Genomic DNA, 26,526 nt, shown 5'->3' with positions numbered 1-26,526 from the left:
TTTTTATTTATTATTAATTCTTGGCACTTTTTAAAAACAGAAGAACAAACTTTTTTGAGAAATTAAAGAAATGGGAGTCATAAAATATTAAAAATTTATGTATGGTAAATATGTCAAAATATGACGAAAAGTCCTTTAATCGATATACAACAAAAACTCATTGGAAAATGCACTTCATTTACCGCTATCACTTCGGATCTAAGCATTTAATTACATTTAATTGATATTTTAATCTTTTAATTGTACACTTATTCTTCAGTACTTAAGTGATTATATAACTGTTCAAAGTATTTAAGTGGAATGATATATTTTTGCTTGAAAACAATAACAAAAAAATATGTTCTTATCAACTGCTTACAATACGAATTGCTTGGGAAAGAAGAAAGAAAGGAAAAATAGTAATAAAACAAAGACAGCAAAAGTTTACTATCATTACCTGTTTTAGAGATTATATGGAGGAATAATATAAAATAATAGCATCAAGAACCTTTTGGCTTTTCTAACGCCGTGAACGTTTATGTGTGATTACTTCAACACCGCTTTCTGATGTTGGTGGAATATCCTGCAAAAACATAAATCGAAATAGTTTTTCAAAGCCAGTTTCGACTCAAAAATATGTATATAGTATATATGTTTGTGATTTTTTCAGGTAGTGTTTTTCGAAATGCTTTGTTCTGACTACATACCGTTGAACCTCTACCACTTTCAGATCGCGTCGGTAGGCTTTTCTGTAAAAAATTAGTAAAGTTAGTAACAATAAATTTAAAAAAATATTTATAAGATCATAAAATTAATAATATTATTTTAAAATATTTGAAAGAAATTTATATTATGTTGGGTCTATAAATATACTCCTTTCGTTTTTTCTTCAATATTTGTAAGTTAATTAAAAAAAACACTTTTTGAATAGTATTATTGGAAGTATTGTCCATCTAAAGCTATAACAGTTCTCCATCTTCCCGTAGGAATATAGTTATAGGCCCAATTTATGTACAGTAGAGGCCCGCTAATCCGGATCAATTAAAACCGGCCCCTATCCGGAATATAGCGAAATCCGGATTACCAAAGACATATCAGAACTATGTATGTATTATGAACAAATAGTTATAAATTTCTGTTTGTTTATTATAACAAATAATATACATGTTCGAAAAAAACAAAAAAAACGTAAACCAATAAAGCATAAAAGCGAATATAGTGAATAATAAACATGTGATCCGGATTAGAGAATACGGATAGAGAATGTCGGTCCGGATTACAAGGGACATAATAGAAATTTTGAGTTTTTTAACCCTGTCCGGATTTCAGTGGAATCCGGATTAGGCCATGTCCGGATTAGCGGGCCTCTACTGTATAACTAAAAAGTACTAATAATAACCGAAAAGTTCATTGAACCGATCTTCAGCACAATTTTGTACAAATTTTGTACAAACGATGCTGTATCAGTTCGTGTAGTACAACAATGGTTCGCTCGCTTCCGTTCTGGAAATTTCGATGTGAATGCACCACGCTCTGGTCGACCTTCACCAAGACCGTCACATGAGGAGCCATGAAATCGCTAAGGAACCTAACATTTGTGATCAAACGGTTTTGAACCATTTTAAAAAGGCTGACTACAAAAAAAGCTTGATGTTTGAAAAATTTAATGGACCGAATTAACATGTGCGAATCTTTGCTGAAATGAAGTGGAACCCTTTCTGAAGCAAATGGTAACAGGAGACGAAAAGTTGATCAAATACGACAATAATGTACGAAACAGATCAATGGTCGCAAAGCCAGGATTGATGCCTCGAAGGTTTATGCTGAGTGGCGAATTGGGAGAGCTTGGCTGTGAAGTTTTGATGCATCCACCATATAGCCCTGATCTTGCACCATCGGACTACCATTTGTTTCGGTCAATGCAGAACTCCCTTAATGGAGAAAAGTTGGTTCCAAGAGAAGCCTGTGAAAATTACTTGTCGCAGTTTTTCGCCGAGAAACCAGACAAGCTTTACACTGATGGAATAATGCCTCTAGCCGAAAAATGGCAAAAAGTGGTCGACCAAAATGGTACATATTTGGTTCATTAAAGTTCATTATAAATATAAAAAAAAATAAGTTGAAGATTGATTAGAATTACGAAACTACGACTACCCTATATTTGTAAGTATCAAATTAATAAAATAGAAAAAATATATTTACAACATTTCTTGTTGGTCTCCAACCGCGCAGCAATGCGCGCTCCTCATTATCCACATCTGTATCCGAAGAAGAAGACGTCGAACTGCGCTTTAAGGCAGCGCGGCTCTGAGGTCTCGGCTGTACAGTAATGCTGACAGGTTGCTGGGGTGATTAGTTAAAAGTAAATGTGATGCAAAATAAATTAATCTCTTTTTTTCATAATTCTTTTTACAAACCGTAGAGCGAGTCTCGTCGTTTCGTTGTATATGCGGCAAGGGATTTGTGGCATTCGGGTAAAAGATTTGTTGGATTTCACGCATTTTATTGATGGTTTTCTGAAACACCATTCAACAAGAAATTAAAGGTTAAAAATAATTAATAATACTGTGAAACTCACCTCTGTTTCAGTTTTATAATCAACGTGTTCTTTACGCAAGGTATTAATGGTTTTATCTTTTTGCAACAGTTCATCCTGCAAATCATTGATTGATTTCTGTAATACGTCAAAATATACCATATACGAATTTAATACAAATACAATAATGATCCTACAATAAGTTCAGTATCAAACCTGCTGTTGCTCCAGCTGCAGTTTGCTTTCATTGATTTCGATTCGTGTTTTTACTAGCTCCGAGTTGTTATTGTCCAATTCAGCGTGCTTGGCTTGCAATTCTTGACGAATTACATCAAGCTGCAAGTTAAGAGATACAGTTATTCTTTTATATCCATACATTCCTTCATTAAATATACCCACCTCATTTCTCAACACCGCCTCCTTTTCACCACACTCCTTCAGCTCATTTTCATTGGAAATCATCAATTCACCACAGCGCTTTTTAAAAGTCAACAATTCAGCGCGCAGCAAACTTTTACTTTCCATCAAACGAGTTTGCTCTTCTTTGTATTTGGTGAGCTCTTTTTCGCCAGCGGCAATTCTACAAAATTTAAAAAAATAGTTTTATGTTTTTTTAACATATACTTCAAATAAATTTTTGAATAAGTACACCCACTTTTCATTTAGCGCCAATATGGTGCCATGTTGATTGTTAATTTGTACATTTAAAAGAGAGTTTTGTTGACCCAGCTTACTATTTAGTTCCGTTAGTTTTTGTAAACTGCTACGATGGCGATTTATGAACGTTTCTAGCGCCTCTTGAATAATTAGTGAATTAACAAACACTCTCTCAGGGCTATTTCTTGCAGCTGCATTTCTTTCAGTGGACTTCATGTTGTTTTCTTGTAATTTATTTGACTTTGATACTAAGTCGTTGCGATTTGCTTTACTGTAAAATGAAGACAAAATTCATTGCATAGTTCTAGGCTGTATTACTTTCTGCCGTACATACATACATATATAACTAAAATATATTTGTTTTGTTAATGTAAAATTTCGAGATTCCCTACTTTTTTAAAGAAAAAAAAACACAAAAACTTCAAATTTAATGGGGAATGTTTATTATCATTCGAAAGAACATTCTTTGGCATTTATTTTTTTGAAAGTTATCTCTTAAAAATCTTGGTCGCGTCTACTTCTCAGATGGCTCATCCGTTGAGTCCAATTTTCGATGACTTGCTTGAGCATTTCGTCTGGTAACTGGCGAATGACACGCGTGATGTTTTACTTCAAGGCCTGAATCGAAGTGGGATTGTCCGCATAGACTTTAGACTTTACATATTCCCACAGGAAAAAGTCAAATGGTCTGATATCACACGATCTTGGTGGCCAATGTATCGGCTCAACAAGTGAAATTATCTGCTCACTGAATTGTTCTCTCAAAAAAAAAAAAAAAATTGATTGATGCGATGTGTGGGAAGTGGCGCCGTCTTGTTGAAACTAAATGTTTGATTTAAAGGCTATGCTATTGAACCGCACCTTTAAGCGGTGGTGTGCCAATTCGAGATTTTGGACTTTTGTCATTCTTCGTGGTAGCCGTATGCGTGAGACCACGTTGAATATGTGATAAAACTTTTGATAATTGCCAAGGAAATGAGTGACCGTATACTGATTCCAATATGAAGCAGTCCAAAGCCAAAGCCGCTGCCGCTCCTACAAGCGAACAAAGCGGGGGAAAAAAATGAAATGAAAGCTTTGGCCTTTCAAAACAAAAATCCGAAGTAGGTTTTAGACCATCGATCTGTTACTTTTTCATCCCATATAAAGTTAGTGACCCTGTATATATGAAGAATTGGGTGAAATCTGACCACGTATAGAATTTCGTTTTGAAAAATTATGGTATATTTTTGGTTTTGAGGTTGTAGTATTCAGTTGATCGAGTTGGTGTTAACATACAAACTTACACCAGGTGGCGCTGTGATATTTATCGTGATTAAACCTTTCAGGGTACAATAATGCATATTAAGTTTACCAAGAAGTTTATAACACTCAGAAGACAACGTCGAAGACTCTTTGAAGTATATACATATATAATATAAATGAAATATGTTTTCAAGTAGTTTGGAAGCGAGATATGAATTTTTCTATATAATACGAAAAAAAATAGAAAACTGTAAATCAGAGGGTCTTCCCGTTACAATTAAGAGCTCATGATTGGATAGTATTTCGTAGAGATGCTTAATAACAAGCGACAAAAACAAATATTCGTTTTGTTTTTAACTCACCCTGTAAGACAACCTGCTAGATAGTTTTGCTACTCATCAATAAAAAAACTAATAAATTTTTAAACATTTTTATTGGCTCAATACATTAATACAAAAATTACACTTAGTTATTACAACAAAATCTTTAGTGGAGAAATCAATCTCAAATGTTTTACATGTTATTTAAGGCACATAATTTATTCATATGTTCGAGACGTATTTATTCGTTCTTCTTCTTATCGGTTTTATGTTTATGTATTGTATGTATGTAAATATATGTGTGTGTGTATAAGTGTATAAGGTAAATGAATGTGACTTTCGCATTTTGTCATTCAAGTACTTTTTGCTTAAAAATTGTTTTTGTTTTCATTTCTTCGCTATTTCTTAGAGATGGCTTCTTTAAATAAACTAACATAGAGTAAAACATATTTCATATATGTATGTATATAAAATATAACATTTGCTTACAACAGACACGTTTTTGTTTGTTTCATAATTGTGTGCTTTACTAAAATTAATATTTTGTTCATCAATATGGCTTACAATGCAATTGGAGAATAGAAGAAGTAATAATGAGTACAGAAAAAAATTACTAAACGCGACGCAGCCGCCACGGCGCACAGCTAGCACAACTAACACTGGCTTTAAAATCGATTTATTTGAGTTTTGGTCTTTCTAATTATTGCAGTTATCAAAGGCTATTGTTATTAAGTATAAATGCAATGATGCAACACTGCGTTACTATTCCAACTAACTATGGTAGATGCGCGAGGCTCGCCGCTTTAGCCGGTGCACAGCCTGTAGCGGTCGGCATGCTCTTGGATTTGCTGCAGCGACAGAGTGAGCTCATCGTTGAGCGGCTTCAAAGCGTCCTGTAATTTTTGCAAAGTATTATTCTTCTCCAAGTAGACGTCTTGCATCACTTGCAGTTGACTCAGCTTGTCGTTGGTGTCAACGGTCAGTTTGGAGGCGCGTTGCAACAGTTTCTTGGCGCGTTCACGTGCGCTCTCCGAGCTGCGCGCACGATCAGTTAGCGTTTGATTGACCAAATTCGTGGCGGATTGCAATTGATTGGAGTATTCGCGTCCCTTCAAGGCGGCCTCTTTGACTGCAATCGCTTCGTTCTTGATTTCCTTGGCGTCCAATTCATTCTTAAGTATATTCTTTTGTATGCGGCTAACCTGTTTGGCCAGCTCTTCAACCTGTTGTGCTGTTGCATTGGCTGGCGCTTCCGCTTCGCTAGTCTCCAGATCGATTTGATCCAAATCCTTGGCTGCAAGTTCGATATTTACATTGGCTTGTGATATGGCGTCGATGGCCTTCAGTTGTGAGGCGTCAGCATCGTCGAGATTCTTCACTACCGAATTGGCAGTATCTAATATTTCGTTGGCAGTTTCTTTGGTCGTGTTGGCTTTCGCTTGCAGTTCGTTTACGCGCGCAAGATCACCACGCGTGTTGTAAATGATAGATTCGACATTTTTGAGTGAGGATACAGCGTCATTGATTTTACCACCCAACACTTGTATCTCTTCGGGATCCAATTTCAGGTCCAGCATGAGTGTTTGCAGTGCAATGTCCCTACTTTCGCTGGGCAGTGCAGTGTTATTGTTTATGAAATTATTCAGTTGCTCTATCGTAGCTTCACCCTTCTTAATGTTCTCATTGGTGCGATTGAGGTAGCGTTCGGCATCTTCGAAGGCGCTCTTTGCCTTCTGATAACCTTCGGACGCGTTGACTTTAGCTTGGAAGAGTGAACGTATAGTCTGATCGGCCACGTCTTTTTTATCTTTAATTATTTGTTCAGTGTCTTTAGCCACTTTAAGTGCCTTTTCGGTACGTGTTAGTGCGCCATGTTCGCAAGACAGACCGCCACAGGAACCGCAACCGGCGCCGCCACAAAGCGAATCGCATGGATCGCCGCTCTTATCGCACACTTCATTATTCAAACCGGGTATCATGCTGGTTAGCGTTGATAGCTCGTCGCGATAGTCAGCAATAATGCCATCATTGGCTGTGATCGTAGCTTGTTCATCCTTTATCTTATTCGATAGCGTTTCAACGCGCTTACAGTTGCGATCTGTGTTGGTCGCAAAGTCTTCGGCTTCATTCTTCACTGTAGACAAGTCCAATACACGCTCGAATGCATTTCGTGTTAGATTCAGTGCTCCTTCGATGTTAGATTCCTGCAGTTGTATGCCATTCTCTTTGAGTTCTTTTGACAATTTCTTCACGAGCTCAGATTGATTACGTAACGCTTCGAGCTCGACAGTGGATAGACTCAAAGATGAGTGTATATTCTCTAAGTTCTCTTCGGTCTCTAGCAGTTTACTGTGTGAGGCCTGCAGTTTCTCCTTGAGTTCCGCGCCTTCCTTATCCAAAGCATCAATGTCGTGCAAACTAACAGTGGTATTTTGTAACAGATCCCGTATATTCTGCAACTTCTTATCCAAAGTGCTGAACTCTGCGGTATATGCACCGGTAGCGCCAACTAATTTGATCTCCTTTGCACGTTGTATGGCCTCTGCGGTAGCGTCTTCCAAACCATGTAAAATCAAATCCCAATTGTTGAAGCATTCGCCGCAAGGTGCGCAATGCGGGAAGCGTCCTTGATAACCACGCGCACACTCATTGCACTTATAGCCGCCCATGCCTTCGTGACAGACACACTGTCCAGTCTCACGATCGCATTGGAAGTCCGCCGAGCCATAAGGATCGCATTCGCAGGGTTGACATTTTTCGTTCGGATTGCCCCAGTAGTTCGATTGGCATTGATTGCATGCACGTCCACCAAAACCATCTCTGCACTCACATTGACCGGTATAACGGTTACATTGTTCAGATAGAGAACCGATGGGATCACATTCACAAGCCTCGCAACCTTCACCGGAAGCGATCTTCCAATGATTCACCGCGCACTCATCGCAACGTATGCCCTGCACATTTGGCAAGCACGGACATTGGCCGGTAAAGCGATCGCAATGCATAATCGTTTTATTCGTACCCAAAAAGTCACAGTCGCATTGTACGCAGTTCTGTTGTAGCGCATCGCCGAAATAACCATTGCGACAGAGTTCACAATGGTCGCCAGTCGTGTCGTAAAGACACTTCAAACACTGTCCAGTGCGTCGATCACAATTGCCGGTATCATAAAGATCGATATTGTTGCTACAGTCACATTTTTGGCAGGAGCCGCCTGGTGTCTCGGCATCGCCGAAGTAATTGTCAGCGCAAACCTCACAACGTCCACCGTCATAACCCTCTTTGCAATGACAAATCATGTTGTTATTGCGTGTATCAAGCGAGCAACCTTCAGCATGCGTATTGCCGCTGGCAACTGTGTCTGGGCAACGGCAAGCGCGACAGCCTATCTCACTGCCCAACAAGGGATTGCCGTAATAGCCTTCCAAACAAGCGTCACAACCATAACCGCTTGTGAAGTCCAAACAGTTGATACACTGACCGGTGTGGGCGTCACATTGCTGAGCATGACCATTACATTCGCACGACTGACAGTTGGGGAAGTTCCAATAACCCGGTTGACACTGATCGCACTCACGTCCGTAGGTATTGGGATGGCAAGCGCACTGACCAGTGATTAGGTCACAGTTGTTGTCTTTCGAGCCAATACTATTACAGTCACAAGCTTTACAGCCTTCCGGTCCGAAGCCATAGGTGCCAGGAGCACATTGATCGCACTGACGGCCCATCACATTTGGTTTGCACTGACAAAAACCACCATGTGGATCACATTCCTTACTCAGCGCACCTGTCGGATTACAGTTACACATACTCGCGCCATCATGTATTTCTGTGCTGGCAAAGTTCTCCAAGTCTCGGCAACGTGGATCCACAATGTTGGTGTAACGCATGTCGTACAGCGACTGATTGCAGCCCATTTGTATATATTCGCGACGACGTAGATCGGCAGCAATTGAGCCGGTAAATACTGATGTCACTTCAATGCGTGGCACCAGCGTCAGTGAGTCAATCATAATTGTCGCGGAGGGATTGTCTTCATTTTGGCGACGTCGTTCGAAATGTATTTTGAACTTATACACTTTGTTCGCTTCCAGACAAACATTGCGTAGAGCCACAACTTGACGATCGCGTTCGGGTAGAGTAAATGGTATACGTGTTTCGTACACACTCGAACCGGGTTGTACACTGAGTGCGCAAACACCATTTGGATCTACTTCGTCATTACGTACGAGTGTTATATAGGCTTTCTCCCAGTCATCACGTGAGGTGGTCTGATAACGTATCACCACATCGTAGGGCATGGAGCTCGGTATATCGTCAACAGTTATTATAAATTCCGAGTTTTCCGGTACACGTGTGAAACCGATACCGGTGTAGTCGGGCAAACGATCGGGCAGTGGTTGATATGGCACAACAGTGCAATTACCATTATTATTAAGCGATACGCACACATCGGCAAATTCAACATCGTGTACGACATGCAATGGTGGTATGAAGTAATTCTGCTTCGGCTGTGAGCAATTGCGTCCAGTCATATGTGGGCGGCAGCGACATTGACCCGTTATAACGTCGCAGAAATTGTCATATGAGCCACCAACATCGCAAGCGCACGGTGTACAACCATCCTCCGACTCCGAGAGGCCGTAAGTTTGTGGTGCGCATTGATTGCAATCCTTGCCGGTAACCAATCGTTTGCACGTGCACTCACCGGTGTACATATTACAGCCCGAATTATCAATAGTGCCCAGCGTATTGCATGTGCATTGCTCACAACCATCGGGATTTTCGGGCAACAAGTTCCAGAATCCATCTTTACAGAGATTGCAACGACGGCCCTTCACATTGGTCTTGCAATGGCAAGCGCCCGCTTCAACGCCATTTTCGGGATCATTCACCGAATCGCAAATGCCCTCATCCAAAGCGCCATTCAAATCACAATCACATGGTCTGCACACTTCCGGACTGCGTATATCCTGCTCGGGATCACGATAGAAGAACGGCATACACTCCTCACAATGCTGACCCTGCGTATTGTGCATGCAGTTGTCGCACACACCACCCGAAATGCGTCCCGATTGTTCGAAGACCTTCTCATCGAAATGACAGCTGACCGCATGGTCATTACATTCGCATTTCTTGCAGGCATTGGTCTGTTTACCGAAAGCCGGTTTCCATGGTAGATCATTGAAGAAGTCTTCGCAAGTCTCACAATTCAAACCTTTAGTATTATGTGTGCACTGGCAACGGCCATGTACCATATCGTATTCATTCGATTGCGTGCCTTCCAGTGGCAGACACTGCGAGGCGTGACCGTAGCAAGAGCAGGAGCCACGTACCACCATGTTGCTGATACCATAGTAATATTTCTCCTCCATTTCCAGCCGATTGTCCAGCAGATTATCACCCAGTTTATGCAGTTTAGTGAAATTGATACGTAAATTGGTCATCTTCAACATATTTTGCACGTGTGTCGCATACGGGTCGGACACATTGATGTTTGGCGGCAGCACACGGAAGATCACTTCACCGTTGCGTGAAGGCTCTACGTGGGAATAGCGCGATGTACACATAACATCGGTGATGTTGCGCAACACAATCGGCACACCGGGGAATGACTCCGCGCAATCGTAAGCGAAGTAACGGTATACATGCCAAGTTTGACCGAAATCAAACGAGCGCTCGATCAACATAGCCGCCGGACGAAAAGTGGTGAACGTGATAATCAAGTGAGTAAAGTGAAACTCGGCCTCCAAATCCAATTGTATGGTCACATTTTCCTTGCCGTTTTCCGATTGCCACCAGGTCGGCAGATTTGTGCCCGGTTTCGTTTTGTAGATAATTTGTCCGATACGATGATTCTTATAGGGATCGTTGCGCGTATCCTCACGTGTGTCGCACAAGAAACACTTCTTATCCTGCAAATGCGAAAGTATACAGAAACGTTCCGGCGAATGTATGCCACAAGTGGACGAGGCGGTCAGACGATTTTCACGTCCAATCAATAGATTACCCGTTGCCGGGTAGCATGAGGAACGTTCACATGGATGTGTCTTTTTGTATTCTCTAGGCGGATTCAGTGGACGATCGCGACGCCCGGTCAGTCGCTGTGCCTGTGTCGTTGATATCGCACAACTGCTCAGCAATACGAACAGGCAAACGGCGATAAGCGTTCTGATGCTGGTGCTGTTGTTGTTGTAGCAGTTGAGGCGGCAGCCATATGTGCTGCCGCGTTGTGACTTCGACATTATTGATGAGAAATTCTGGCGGCGATTAAGTGGCCCGTTACTCGTATTATGTGTTAGTATGACGTTCGTTTGTGGTAACGGAGCAGTCTATAGCGACGACACGACGCGATACGAAGCGTGGTGCGCCTTTATATATAATTTCGTTTAATAATTGCTTTTAGATTTCTTTGCTTTTAAGATTTGTGTGTTGTGTTTTGACTGCACGCATGTGTGTGTGTGTGCAAACTAAGTGTGTAAATGTATGCGTGTGCCAGTAGTTTCTGCAATTTCCGGTTGTAACCAGGCGATTTAAAATCAGTACGCGAGCTCTAGTTTTAAATGTGCTGTGTTATTGTTGCTGCCTTCTTCCTCTACACTCTCTTCTGCGTCTTCTTATACTGCCTCAACTTTAAAAGCTGCGACACTTTTGTGCTCTTTACTCGAACTTATTCCGTGCGATTACGAGCCGTTCGGTAATCTTAGAATAGCTTCGACTGTATGTGTTTTTAACTTCCTCTCCTCGTGCGTGTGTGTGGAGTAAAATATCGCGGTGACCTCTTCTTGCTGGTTGATTATGAAATAGTGCTTCCTGCATTGCGTGTGGGCAAATGCATTGTTGTAACTCCACCTGCGCGTTTGAAAAGCAAAATATTAATTTCGGAATATCGTGTAAGGCATTAAGAATTTTTGGAGTTACTTGTAATGGCGTGAAGTGGAGTGGACTTTCGGCAGTGCTTAGAGTTCCAGTGCAAAATCTGTAAGAAGTAACTGTTAATTAACTGCATTTGGAGAGTAAAGAAACAGTTCTGATGAATGAAAATTATTGTGGGCAATGGCGTTTGGGCGTTTCCTTTACTTTTTTGGAAATTTTTTGGCAAATTTTGTGTTAAGAAACTTATAAAATTAGTGGAATAAGGAAAATATGAAAATAATTTTGAATAATTACAAAAAAAATGTTAATATTTTTTTATAATTGTTTTAAATAAATTTGTTCTATACCCGCAAAACTGGTAATATTATTTGTTCGTCGTCTTTTTGTTAGACATTTAATAACAAAAACAAAAAAGGATTTATATTTTTAAAACCAAATGGCGATCAAATTTTCTCAATGTCTCTTGAAAATACAATATTCCTTGTTGACATTTGAGTTGTGATATTCATGAAAATCAGATTTTGAAACTTTTTGTATAATATTCCTTAGAAACTAGTACCAGAGCTAAAAACTTATAGAGCGCTAAATTAGTAGTAATTCATTTTTAATTTATTTTTCTTTTTGTTTATAAATTTATTTCAAATTATATTTTAGCTTTTTTTTATATTTTTTTTTTTATAAATTTACATATTTGAAATAACATTTTATGAGTTTTATGTATAATTTTTTTATAAATTTTAATTAATTTTTTTTTATTTTAAAATTATATTTTATGATTTCAATTTTATTGTTTATTTTTATTTAATATAATAAACCAAAATATATTTCTTTTATATGATGTTTAAAAACTCATTGCACACACACAGAAAATTCACTTACATACATATGTATATGCACAAAAGAAATTTATTTTATTATTTTTCTTTATGGACAATTAATTTTAGTTCATTTTACCATTTATAGGTTTAGCTTAATATTTTTTATTATTAAACTATAATTTTCAGGTTTTTTAAATAAACTTTTTCTCGATTTTATTATTTTTGTAATCAGCCGAAAAATTTAGTTTCGTTATTTTCTTTTATTTTATCAAATTTAATATGGTTTTTCAACTAATTTTTTAAATTTATTTTACGTGACTTTACTTTTTTGCTTCTCAGGTTTCTTTTTATTAAAATTTCTTGATTTTATTATTTTTATAATCAGGAAAAAAATTCAGTTTCGTTATTTTTTTTTATTTTATCAAATGTTATTTGATTTTTCAAATAATTTATTTTACGTGACTGTACTTTTTTGTTTGACACCTTTTAATATTTTAATTATTGCTAAACATACATAAAGTTTAAAATGTAATAATTTTATTAAATTTTAAATTAAATTTCAAATTTTGATGTTAATTTTAATTGTAATTCGACCTAAAATTAATTTTTTTGACTTTTCTTTTTATTTGCTTTTATTTTTTTATTGTTTTATATAATAACTTCATTAAATTTTATACTAAATTAAATTAATTAAATTAATTTTTTTTTAATTCTTAAATTAAATTAAATGAAAATAAATTAATATTTAAAATCAATTTTAATTTCAATTTTAGTTTTAGTTTTAACTGTTATTAAATTAATTTAATTAATTAACTTTTTTTTAATTTTGAATTAATTTTAATTTTAATATTATTATTATTCTTTAATTTTAGTTATTTTAGTTTCAAATTTAATTGTATTTTTATCTAAAACACTTTTTATTTAGTTTTATTTCCGTTTAATTTTTTTTATTGAAATTTTTAATAAATTTTGAGCTGTTTCTTTCCGCTTTACAATTAAATAAATATTTATTAATTATGCAGTGTTTATTTTCCACAATTTTTGTAAATTTTATAAATGTTTTTACTTAATTATTTCTTAAATTGTTTATGCAGCTTTATTTTTAAGTTCCTTTCTTATTTTATATTATGCTGTTTTTCGTTCTAAAATATTTTATTGCATATAATACATTTCAGTTTAAATGAATTTCAATTTAATTGATAAACTTTGCATATTTTTATATTTTCCTTCATATGTTTTTAATAATCTTCATTTTGATTTGTAAAGTTCTACAGGAACTTTTTATAATTTTTAAGTACTTTTTACTGTCACTTGCTCAAGGCGATTTTATAATTTTTTCACAATAATCAATTTTTTTTAATGTTTTTCTGTCTCAGTATTATATTTAATGCTTGCACACGTCCAGTTTTTCGATAACACAGTCTCGAGAAGTGCATTCATAGTAATAACATCCATTAAAAACTTTCAATATTCATTACACCAATTTTATAAAAAAAATTTCTAAACACTCTTGGCAGACTTTTTTTCTTTAACCACTTCAAAAAAAATATTAAAAATTATTTTTTAATCAACACATTCTTGAAAGTTTTCTGACTTTCCAACACTTGTAACCCCATTTTTTTTTTTCAAATGTGCTTTCTTCACTATCTTCCTGCTACACTTACACTTTGTCACTTATCTCTTAAGTTTGTTTTTATGATCCACTATCTTGTTTTTGCTTCTTGCACAAACTGAGCCTAAGCTGTTAATTAGTTTTCGAAAAACTTTGGGCGAACCGAGCCCGACAAGCAACGCGGTCAGACTAAAGTTATAAAATGGAATTTTTGTACACCAGCGCGTACACGAGACACCCCAACCCATACACATCCAAGTTAGTAGGAAACATGCATACAAACATACTCATATAGAAAAATGTATATGTTGTACTTTATGAACAAATGTATACATACATAAGAATTTCACTCTTTCTTGGCGATAAAAAGAATCATTGAATTATGCTCTACTCATTTTTTATTCACAATGCCTTCTTTAATTTTTATCAGCTAACAAATAATATACTGTACATATGTTTGTATGTATGTATAACGGCATTTGGCCGCGTTTTTCCAAGCGACAGGAGCACTTTGAGAAACACACAGCATTTTATGGCAAAAGCTTGGGGCTTAAAGTTTGGAGAGCAAGCGCATGCTGGTTTAGAAATATATAAAATAATTTTTAGAAAAATGATTTTACTAAAGCTTTAATCGCAAAAATATTTCATAAAAACTATCTTACAGATTTTTTACGAAGTTTGCATACAGACAGGATATTTTTAAGTAAGATAAGGATGATACTTATATCAATAATTAGGTTAAAGTTAGTGTTATGTTTTTATTAGTTATGCAGTAATGCAATTTTTTAAGAGTAAAGCTTTTTATAAGTTGGAGCTTCTCGACTATTTTCACACAAGAATCTCCTTTAATATTTTGTAAAGCTTTCAGCCAAGGGTTTTTACAAAAAGCTGAAAAAAAGCTGTAGCTGAAAAATATTATCTCAACGGCATTAAAGGATTAATATGAAAGCTTTTTTCAAAAATCATGCGATATATGTAAATAAAAGCTTGTGTTTCACATCTGTTAATTATCACTTTAATGGTGCTTTCCTTAAGAAATGCAAAGCTTACACTATTTTTTACATATAGAAAGCATTAGCTAATGCTTAAAAAAGCTTTTCGAAAGCAATCTAGCCAGCAACTTTAAAACTCGGACAGTTATTCAAGCAATTTCTTGATTTCGAAAGCTTTCAAAGCATGAATTGTTGAAAGTTCTTGAGATCTGAGTATAAGAATATGTTACTTTCGTGTAAAGAAAGCTCTCAAAACAGGAATTGTCGAAAGTTTGTGAAATTTGATACGAAAGTGGTTTACTTTCATGTAACGAAGGCTTTTAAAGCATGACTTGTTGAAAACTCCTATATTTGAGTTTGAAAATGGCTTGCTTTCGTGTAAAGAAAGCTCTCAAAGCATGAATTGTGGAAATTTCGTGAGTTTTGAGTATAAAAATGGCTCACTTTCTTGTAATGAAAGCTCTCAAAGCATGAACAGTCGAGAGTTTGTAAGTTTCGAGCTTAAAAATTGCTTACTTTCATGTAACGAAAACTCTCAAAGCTTGAATTGTCGAAATTTCGTGAGTTTTGAGTATAAAAAAGGCTTACTTACATATAATGAAAGCTCTAAAAGTATGGTTTGCCTAAGATTTGCGTAAGAGAATGGCTTACTTTCATGCCACGAAAGTTCTCAAAGCATGAAATGTCGAAATGTCGTAAGTTTTCAGTATAAAAATTGCCCAATTTCATGTAATGAAAGCTCTCAAAGAATGTATTGTCGAAATTTTTATGTAACGATAGCACTCAAAGCATGAATTGCCGAAAGTTAGTGATTTCGAGTTTAAAAATGGCTTACTTTCATGTAACAAAAGCTTCCAAAGCTTGAATTGTTGAAAGTATGTTAGATTTGAGTATAAAAAATCCCTACTTTCATGTAAAATTTGATTCACTTTTTTTATAAAAATAAATTATTGCATTTAATAATCATCAACAGCTTTGCTTCTAATTTGTTCATATTTTTCCATTTCATAAATAACTTTCACTGAAAATCCTCATTAAAACAAAACTACGGCACAGTATTTATATTTCGTTTTATGTGATTCCTATGTACCTTATATACATTCACTTGGTGATTAACTGATAAGACTTGAACTAAAAATATGACTTATGCTAAGCTAAATGCTCATGATCCAACAGACTTGAACGGCGCCAAAACGTTGAAATTGTCAGAATTGAAATCAAAGCGCGATCTGTGAACAAAAGTACTTAGTTTTGGTGTGTAAAATTTATGTGTTTGTATGTGTTTATGTGAGGGCACATAAAATATGTTTTATGGGAACAGCATTTGGCGCTTTGGCGTACACTCTGGCAGCTCATGCGCCCACAAGATTCTCAAGCCTACTTCTAAGTTATAAGCAAGCATGCTTATACACACATCCAGACATACGTACTTACATCTGTATACACATACATACACTTAAGCATGTGTATGTACTGCAAAGCGTCAACTGATAAAGAGTTCATTCACTGATTTCATTGTATTGCTTATACGAATTTATTATTGTTGTTATTTATTTTTTAAAGTTTTTTATTCACAAGTTTTCGTTAAAAGTAGTTCATGTGATATTTTTATAAATATTTTGCTTTTTTGTAGAGCACATGCTGTACTATGTTGAAAGTAGGCAAACAGGCATGCCTCCGCCTTTGAATGTTGCAAGCAAAATATATAAATACATATGCATATGTACATACATGTATGTGTGTGTATGCGGTTGCACTTACATTTTTATTTAGCTTAAATTAGTTGCAATGCTATTGTAAATTAGAATTAGCAAAACTGTAATGGGAGCGAAAGAATAAAAAAAAATGAAATAAGCGCAGACATGGCAATGCACTTGAGCGCGCTTTTATATTGTTGTTATTGTTGCTTTTAACTTTTTTTTGCATTTGTTGTAGCTTTTAATGCATTCTAACACTTAAAGCAAATTTTTGCGGACATGAGCTCATCCAGTTAATCCCACTGAAAATAGATCCATGAAATAATTGTGCAAATTATTGTTGTTATTGTTGTTATGGCTATTATTGTTATTAAATTCTTTTTTATATGCCTTTTTTACTAACTGCTACGTACATACATGTACATATGTATGAGTGCCTTGCGTGCTATTTTTACTTTATTTTGTCCAAAGTCATTTTTTGTGTGTGTTTCCATGTGTGTGTTTAGCTGAAGTAGCAACTTAATGCAGAACTTGAAAATTTATCTCTCATTACTTGGTTAAATATTTGCACCCAACAAAAATTGTTAGAGAAGAAAAAACAAGAAACAAATGTGTTTGCAATGTGTGGACTGATGCTTTTGGGCTCGCCAGATGGGTGGCTGCTTGTGTGTGTGGTTGTAGATTCACGCATATGAAGTACATACATACATGGATTTGTAGCGAACACCACACATACAAGTGTTGATATATGAATGTGTGCGTGTTATATTGTGGGTGTAGTATTTTTGAATGTGTTGGCAAAAAATGGAATTAAAAATTTGATTAAATCTGTTCACGTACGCCGAGAAGACAATACACATGAAAGTATATTTGAAAAAAGTAATTATAGATGTGTCATGTATGTCCTTTTATGTTGTAATTGCGCTTTCAGCAGTCCAAAAATGTGTTAATGTATTCAGACACAAATATAGAAGCTAATTAAAATTATACAAATATTTTTTGGAGAAATAAAAAAAGTTTAATATTAAAGTAGTCATCATCAGATAAAATACGCTTGTTCCAAAGCTATTTTCATTCTCAAAGCATCCCTAACATTTTATTTTGAGTCAGTTGAAGTAATTAAACATAAATCCCTACGCGCATTGAAAGCTTTTCCGGAAATCCACATCAACAACTGTTTCGAGAATTGGAAAACACGTTGACACAAGTGTATTGGGACCAATGAGGACAACATAAATTAAAAATTTTAAATCTCTGTCATATGGCTCACCGCGCCTCTTTTATTGGGATATTGGGCTCGTATCTTATAGACTTGACAGACGGCAGCGTTAATCCGGATTAACTGCGCACTTAATCAGATCCAAATTTGTAGGTGACAGACGGCAGCTATGCGAGTTTGAAACTCTCATAAACAGCTCATTGTCCTTTTTATAATATTTTCAATGAAAATTGATAGAAGATAAACATTACGGTTGTTAGCCGACCAATTTTTACCAAACCATTTTTTATTACAAAAGCATATCAACACATTATTTTTAAAACTGCATCATAACATAGAAGTTTTATTGATATTATATTGAGAATTTGATAAACAGCTGTCAGGGTTGCTTGTATTTCATTCACAATAGATGAAAATTGGCCATTTTAACAATGTTGCCAACGAAAATCTCACAAACTCCCTAAAATTTTGACACTTTTGAGAAATTCAGCAGACGGAGTTAGCTTGGTAACTCCTGAATTAATCCTGCAACATTAGCAAATAACTTAACAAATTGATTAACGTTTGAGAAGCTTAGACAATCAGAAACCACTGTAATGGCTATTTGCTGCCACCTTGATATTGCTACATTCGTTACTTCAATTTAAACAACTTCGTAGCAATATCCTCCATAACCAATATAATGGATTAGGTTGTGGAATCGATAAGTAATGACTTTTTTTATGGTAAAGAAACTTTTCCGAGCGAGATATACGAGAGTAATTTTTCCATCGGAACGTGTTTTCGTTAACAAACTAGTCAAAATATTGGTTTGCAACCCGATGACTTCCCGCATTATTATTTCTTAAAAATCCGTATTTAAGTGCAATAATTGAGGAAATTTGATGCTGCTGAGACCCGATGAAATGAGAATTGTTCAATTACTGAATTATGTATTAATTTTTAGTTTCGAAAAGGCTTTTTGCTGTGGTATATATTTAAAAATAATGTGAGTATGAGTGTTTGTCAGTTTTCGAAAATGAGCACTGGTCGGCGGTTTTGAATATCATAAATTGATTATCGAAATTTGACTATTGCTATTTTGATTTGTGATACAGTAACTACTTCCTGTACTATTCCATACATACATATGTACATATGTATGTATATTTATTTTCGATGATACAAAATGTTAGGATTTTTCGATGTACAATAAATTAATTTCTTTACAATCAAATTTATATTGGCGGAAATATTGAGAGACCTTTTAAAAGCGTATTTGAAGGGGTTAAAAAAACTTGGTCAGTGCTGAGAAAAAATTCGCTTTAAACATGACTGCCGTAATGGACCATACTTACATGCCGAGATATTTTTGAAAACATATTTCGAAAAAAAACAAACATCTGTTCATAAAACATTATGTGAGTGTGTTGGTATTTAGTTGCTTAATACCACTACACTAATGCAAACGGAATAAACAAAAATAAAAATTATTGCTACGGACAGATGCTGTTAAAAGGCGTTCACGACTAAATGAACAAACTGAACAAACAAAAGTCTAGAGTAATATAAACAAATAAAACCGACGAAAACGCGCCAAGATGCGACTAATGAAGTGACTTAATTGAAGTTTATTTGCACAGCATCAGCTCTGAAAGCAGACTGGAGGGACGCCAGCCAAAAAACCACAATGGCTGTGTGCTTTATTAAATAGACATTTGGCTAATTTTGAGAACTTGCAAAAAGCGCAAAATAATCATATATTATAGTTATGTATGTTTGTAGTTATGTATGTACATACATATGTACATACTACATAGTAAGTGCTCGTACATAGGAATATTCAATGACACCAGACCGAAAATTCTACAGGCAGACGTAAGTTAAGTACGTATAGTATTATATATGTATATGTACATATATGTATACGATACACATATGTACATATGTTCACCCACATCTACACATGTATGTGCATATCTGACGTATGTAAATAGAGTTTTAATTGAGCGTGCAGCGAGCAATACTTCACTGTGCCAGCATAAACATCACGTTGATTGACAAGAAAATCGCAAGCTGAAAAATTGATTGAGTGCATGCATGTGTGTATGTATGTATGAGCAGTTGGAGCATTACTCAGTTCATATGAATTTAAAAATCAAAATCAAAAATTATTAATGTACACAAACCGGAAAATTTTAGATAATCCCGAAATTTCGGGATTTAAAAAGGGTAATTTGCTTTTAAAAATCAAAATATCTATTAATGTACATAATCCCGAAAATTTTGGAAAATCCCGGAATTTCGGGATTTTAAAATCAATTTCAATTTTGAATAATCCAGGATTTAGGTATTAATTTGCATTTAAAATCTAAATATTGATTATTCTACCCATTCCCAAAAATTTTAGATAATCCCGAAATTGCGGAATTAAAAAAACAATTAGAAATTTGTATTTAAAATCAAAATATTAACTAATGTACACAATCCCGAAAATTTTAGATAATCCCGAAATTTCGGTATTAAAATATTAATTTGCACTTAAAAGTCAAAATGTTGTATAACTGAACTTTTCGGGATTAAAAACTCATTTTCGGAATTCTACCCTGAATAAAATACCATATTTTTTGCAGATTCACAAGTTGTAAAAAAATTTACGAAAAATATTGTCTTAAATAATTCCCTTAAAACTGGCTCTAATTATTGGATTCTAATTATGAAGATACCATATGTTTGTATATGCACTTCTTAGAATTAGGCGTACTATACACATTTACTGGCGTTCTGCACAATTTTCTTATATGTACGTATGCACATACAAAGAGGACTAAGAATTTTCAGAGATCCACTTAAAAGATTTTTGTTAAGAACCAAATTTAATAAATGAAATGAGACCTTAAATAAATGTAGTATGAGTTTCGGGATTTTGGAATTTCAATAATAGGAATTCGGGATCCCGATGGGTCATGTCTTGCTGAACAAATATTATAATGTTTTTCCAAAATCTTAACACGTGTAAGAACACATAAATTAAAACTACATCTAAACATGTTTATATACATATGTATTTGTATGAATGTAGATACTTATATGTACATATGTATGTATGTATGTAGATGAATATATGTGTATGTATAAAAGTGATTTTCCTAGCACATTTCGTAGCTGAGTAAGCACTGAAATTACGCACAACAACAGTTGCGGAAAATGTGAGCATGTAATGTTCCGGTAGACCAAAAACTCAAGCAATAAAAAACAATTGCCTCACAGCACATTGGCCCAAGCTATGAGATCATAATCGCGACTAGCAGAATTGTAAGGAAAGAAGTGTGCGAAACTAAAAATACCAGCGTTATGCTGAGGTTTTTTTTACAGAAATTTTGCACTCTCAGCGCTTTGCAGTAATTGTAGTGCAAGTGCAAGTTGCAATTTGTACCTTCACACATACTTAAATAAAATTAAATATAATATGAATTAGATTCGAGTCCAAGTTCATACGAGTCCAGTTGAGATAACTCATTGTCGCGTTTGTTTATATTTTACCGTAATTAACGCATCCGTCTTTCGTGTTGATTTTTCGGCATCTTTTTAAGCTTTATTTGCGTCCTCCTTCGACGTTTGCCTCGCTCTTCGCAGTTACAATTAAAATGTATCCGCGCACAAGAATACACGACCGCACTGGACGTCGATGCTTGAGTGCGTTAATGAATAAATTGCTCGAATGGATGTGCAAACACTTACAAACAAGCGCATAGACTTAAATATTATACAAATGTCTAGAAGTATGTATGGTATGTATAACGAAAATGGGTATAAGTTTTAGACGCTTTTAACGCCTGGTTTCGATTCTTTGATGATTTTGATTTAGATTATAATTCGGAAATGCAGCAAGAGCAAATAACTATTCGAAAACTCAGTTTCAGAGAAATTTTTCGTTAAAATAATGAGATCGATGTAATATTACTTGAACCGTAGGACAAGAAGGTAGATGAGTAGGTGGAACTCATCTGATAGAGTAAAAGCCAAACTACTTACATTAAGAATTCAGAGGTTTACACATCTACAGCTATTTTAGAGGAATTTTTCGAAAAATCAAAGTAACAATATACTAAGTATGTAGACCAAAAGGTTCACGGAAAGAATTCTGCAACTAAGATAGTTATTGACTTTTAGTGAGAATGCTAAACAATTATATTTAAATAAGACCTAAGAGTGTGGGAAGCGGACAAAAAATATCCAAATGGAAATAAAAAGTTCGAAATTTTTCAAAGACTAAAAGAAAAGCAGCTCGAAGTATAACACAAAGTGAAAATAAGTCCTTTTTTAGGGAAAAAATGCTTTTGAAAACGTGGTTTTGTAAAACGGAAAGCTTTGTAGAGATTTGATCAATTATTATTATTTTTATACCCTGAAAGGGGTAACCATGTTCAGTTAGCCACGAAATTGGTAACATACAGAAGAAATTGTTGGAAATGCATATAAATGGTCAGCGAGTTGAGTCAGTTTACTCATGTTCCTTTGCCTGTCCATCTGTTCGTATGTCCTTATGCCCATTCGCTTGAACCGAATTCGAACTAGTTCTTCAGGTTCTGAGATATCGATCTGAAATAAGTTCCTTTCTTCACAAGCAGCTTGCATTTGGACGCCTTCGGACCCTTAAAGCACTGAATGATCGGAATCAAGTGATTGTATAGAAAACTTTTTCATTTGACGGGATATCTTTACGAAATTGGGCAAGGATTATTAAAGAAGCAATAATACAATCTCCGAAAAAAATGGCTCAGAACGGATCTCTGTGGCATATGGCTGCCATACAAATTCAACAATCGAAATCAAATTCTTGTAAGGAAAATTTTTTATTTCAAGCTTTTTTATAGGTTTTTTTTTATATTCTAAATTTCTGTTATGAGCGTCAAGTGCGGTAATAATTTGACTTTTTGCGTCTAATGTATTCTTTAGGCCATTAGGCGGACTTATTCTTGTGATCCAGAAACCGTCTATGAATTATTCTATATATCGCAAAAATAGGAAGAAGAAGGAAGTATCAAAATGTTGCCATCACGCCATTTTACAGCTAATTGGAAAGCTCAAAAAGGATTTTTAATATCTTTTCGTACGTGTAGAACTGTCTGATATTATTCATAACGGATTTGTGTAAATTGCTGAGGTCATAACGCTCTTAATTAAACAATTCTTTATTTATTCAAGATTAAATATTTGCTGGCTGTCGTTGCATTTTTCATAGAATAAGAACATGCATGTACATATATAGGGCACAGTAGATATTAAAAATATTTGTATATTAGTTTTACTTCTAGTTTTCAAAAATAATGAAGAAGTTTAAAATGCAAGAAAAAATCATTTATGCTCTGCTTATCATTGCACATTTTGCTGCAACTCCAATTACAAGCAGACAAATAGGCTACTCGTTTGTACATATGGACACCTTAGCGGTAAACAGTGCGTTACATAGCATTTTACACAGAACGTTTACTATTTCAATAAAGCAGACTATTTTCTCAAATTATGTGAAATATAGTACAATTGCAACAATTTTTTTGAAGTAAGTTTAAAAAAAAAGTATTTATATAGACATATGTATATATGTATGTATATATCAAGCATATATAAGTAAATGTATAATATACATACATACATATGTATGTGACCAACTCAGCAGTTAGTTCCTATCAGTTGCATATGACTGCATTGTCTCAAGTTTTTTCTTTGACTTTGCAGCAGTGCTTTGTGTGATGAGTCTGTGGCAGCGAACGGCGCAAGAAAAACATGTGATACCCTCAAGTGAAAAATGAAAAACCAAAGGCCAGAAAAGAAAGCAAGTGATATGCATGCGCCTCAAGGAATGTACCAGTAAACGGAAACATGTGTATGTATTAAAATGGTGTCATACATAGTGGTATTATCTGCAACTTCAGAACGCTCTTGGGCTATATGGAGAGCACATATTTTATCCTTATACATACACTAATTTTTTATTTACTATACTTAAAACGCCGATCACCACAATTGCCCACAACATTTTCATTCATTTTTTCAAACTTTTCATATTTTTCCAATGAAAAGCATACTCACCATTGACCGAGTCCAGTTGTTGATAAAAGCCCAACTCCTCTTGCACACTCAATTTGTATATGCACCTACAAGTATTTATGAAGTTTGTCTGTATGTATTTATGTAGGCACTTTACACACACTACTGCATATGTACAATATGCATGTTTTAATACACACACACAACCGAAACACTGTGTTTTTTTCACTTTCTTAAAAATATGCCGTACTAAACGTTTGAGTATCCGTTCAAACGATCTGACTCCGTAAGATCACCGCTCAACACTGAACGAACGTCTCGAAGCAATGCGACTCACAACTGGGAATTGGAGATAAACCAATACAACAACTGCAGAGATATCTGGCCGGCGGTGAGTGCACATTCAGCAGATACTCGTGCGCTGAAGTCGGCCACTCAGTGGGTCGGTGCTCAGCACGAAAAGGAATTACAAAAATATTGAAAAAAATATATAATAGTTTTGTGTGCAGAAAAATTTGGATATGAGGCAGCCACAACTTCAGAAATACATACATGTATTTGCACCAAAAATTTGTATATGTTGACTTACATTGAGGCATTGAGTCGACAAGTCTCGAGTTAGACGACAACAACGCTAGCAAATGGGTAAACATTGCGATACACAAAAGAATATAAACAAATGTGCCGACGACGAAGTACGTAAATGCACAAAAATCACACACACATACATATAAAAATTGTAGTTAGCTGCGTGTATTTGACAGGTTCTCTGATGCTAGGCATAATGTAGATTGTCCGAGCGGATTTGTTAGGAGTTGATGTCACGCACGTAGGCTCTCTTCATTTTAGTTGCACAGGTAAAGCGAAATGTTTGAGTGTGATTTTTAAGTAGATACCACTTTTTGGAGTTGAAAGCGCAAGCTATAATATTTACTCATCGTTGTAGCCAAAATGCATGCTTTGAGTTAGGAGAGTATTTTGATGAGCAAGGTGTGGCTGCTCTTTTAAACTGCCTATTGCTTATTAATCGCAAAAAGCAAAATATTTATAAACAGATCCATGCAAGGGAAAAGCGCTTCGGCAGAGATAAGACGTTCGTACATGCATAAATTTTATGATAATTAATTTGTAATTCAATTTAGTTTGAATTTACGTATTTAGCGCTGTAGCTGATTAATATAATCCTCATTATTATAGTCGTAAGTATTATTAATACCACTGCAAAGATGCCTTTATGCAGTTCCAGTTTTAGTCTTCAACGCATAATTTTCGGCGCCTCACTTCACACTAGCAAAATCTCGATTTTTTATTAGTAAAATAACTAAATATTGGCAATTAATTACTTAAAAAATAAAATAGACTTTTTAAAATTTTAATATAAATATAAACGATTTCTATATAATTTAAATAAAATATAAGGCATAATTTTAGGCGCATACGTATTGTGATAAAACATGTCGGAATTAGTTTATCTGCGTACATGCTTGGGTAATATGCGCATGAATTAACATAAACAAAATAAAAGTAAATTTAATAATTTCATAAGTTAATCGTTTAAATTTCTTACCTTGAACTGCTTCTGGGCATGGTTTTGGTTTTAAATATTCGATTCTTGATTTTCAATTACTTAGATTTGCACACGAGCAGTGCCGTCTTACATATGTAATTCATTTTAATAATTATTATTTTTTAAGTAAACTTTATTTTTAGGGAAGCTTCACAAACTGCAAAACTTCACTGCTTAGATATTTTAAAAGCTATATTAATTATTAGCTATTAATATATTTAAAATCGCACTCGATAAATAATTACATTTAGTAACGAAGTTCACGAATTTATCTGCCATTTACTTTTTTATTGTAATCTTACACAATTTTCAGCAGCAACACCGAAAAACACTTATTAGAACATAAGCAACACTTTATTTTCGGTAGATTTTTATTTACATTAATTTTAATATGCCGCAATTAATCTGTTATGTTTTATGCCTTACATATTTCTGGCCAAATGCTTTTTTCCCTTTTTTTGTGCTACGCGCAATGATTCCGTTAAAAATCCGTTTAATATGCAATATTCATACTGCAAATTTTCCGTTTAACCTTACAAGGTCAACCAGAACCGAAAACTGTAGATGAGACAACTCAAAATTACTGTTTGTTTTCACCTCGAGTGGAAATCGCGCTAATTTTGCTGAATTTGGAAAATTTCACTTAAATGTGCACTAAAATTTGAACTTAGTATTTTTTTAAAGACGAGAACACTTTCAAACGTATATTTTATTTGTATGAACAACAATAACGTATCTCGAACCTTCTGTAGTAACCGCACACACGCTCGTATTAAACGAAACCGAACCGGCAAATGGCCGCTGCACATACGAATTCAATTTCATTACAGCCTTTTGCATTGCACCAATGTTATAATTGCCTTGCACGTGCACTTATGTTACAGATATCTTGAATAAAGATAATAATATATATATTCGATTAAATTCGTAAATTTCTCACTTCAAACGTTTAAAATACAGGAATAAAATAAATTTACT

The 26,526-nt window shown here is 34.9% G+C and overlaps 2 protein-coding genes across 6 annotated transcripts; both read right to left on the bottom strand.

Annotated features, from left to right (window-relative positions):
* Nucleotides 1-47: 47 nt before the first annotated feature.
* On the bottom strand, nt 48-26,526 carry LOC120768998 (EH domain-containing and endocytosis protein 1-like). Of its 3 annotated transcripts, XM_040095838.1 has the most exons (10): nt 25,549-26,526; nt 3,171-3,443; nt 2,915-3,095; nt 2,732-2,851; nt 2,558-2,653; nt 2,397-2,495; nt 2,182-2,322; nt 687-728; nt 437-562; nt 48-369 (listed from the first exon to the last, which is right to left on the bottom strand). In XM_040095838.1, the coding sequence occupies exons 1-9, from the start codon at nt 25,566-25,568 to the stop codon at nt 500-502; spliced, it is 1,035 nt and encodes a 344-aa protein (XP_039951772.1). In that variant the 5' UTR covers nt 25,569-26,526; the 3' UTR covers nt 48-369; nt 437-499. The 3 variants fall into 3 exon arrangements, with proteins under 3 accessions (XP_039951772.1, XP_039951770.1, XP_039951771.1); XM_040095836.1 differs by having other exon boundaries at nt 2,732-3,095; XM_040095837.1 differs by having other exon boundaries at nt 2,185-2,322; nt 2,732-3,095.
* Nucleotides 4,832-24,272, bottom strand: LOC120768996 (laminin subunit beta-1). 3 transcript variants are annotated; one of them, XM_040095833.1, is made up of 3 exons: nt 24,024-24,272; nt 11,659-11,729; nt 4,832-11,589 (listed from the first exon to the last, which is right to left on the bottom strand). In XM_040095833.1, exon 3 carries the CDS (start codon nt 10,980-10,982, stop codon nt 5,541-5,543), a length of 5,442 nt encoding a protein of 1,813 aa, XP_039951767.1. In that variant the 5' UTR covers nt 10,983-11,589; nt 11,659-11,729; nt 24,024-24,272; the 3' UTR covers nt 4,832-5,540. The 3 variants fall into 3 exon arrangements, with proteins under 3 accessions (XP_039951767.1, XP_039951765.1, XP_039951766.1); XM_040095831.1 differs by having other exon boundaries at nt 11,659-11,716; XM_040095832.1 differs by lacking the exon at nt 24,024-24,272 and adding an exon at nt 14,096-14,197 and having other exon boundaries at nt 11,659-11,716.

Source organism: Bactrocera tryoni, chromosome 2 (assembly GCF_016617805.1).
Source record: "Bactrocera tryoni isolate S06 chromosome 2, CSIRO_BtryS06_freeze2, whole genome shotgun sequence".
NCBI lineage: Eukaryota > Metazoa > Arthropoda > Insecta > Diptera > Tephritidae > Bactrocera > Bactrocera tryoni.
This window is presented reverse-complemented; position numbering and strand designations above follow the sequence as displayed.

What these genes read in the sequence shown, in the direction of transcription:
- LOC120768996 (XM_040095833.1), bottom strand. Translation starts at nt 10,982, where the DNA reads ATGTCGAAGTCACAACGCGGCAGCACATATGGCTGCCGCCTCAACTGC.
- LOC120768998 (XM_040095836.1), bottom strand. Translation starts at nt 25,568, where the DNA reads ATGCCCAGAAGCAGTTCAAG. An exon ending in ATATTGGCGCTAAATGAAAA is followed by an intron (nt 3,096 to 3,170) that starts GTGGGTGTACTT and finishes TAAATTTTGTAG; the next exon opens with AATTGCCGCTGGCGAAAAAG. An exon ending in AAAGTGGTAGAGGTTCAACG is followed by an intron (nt 563 to 686) that starts GTATGTAGTCAG and finishes ATGTTTTTGCAG; the next exon opens with GATATTCCACCAACATCAGA.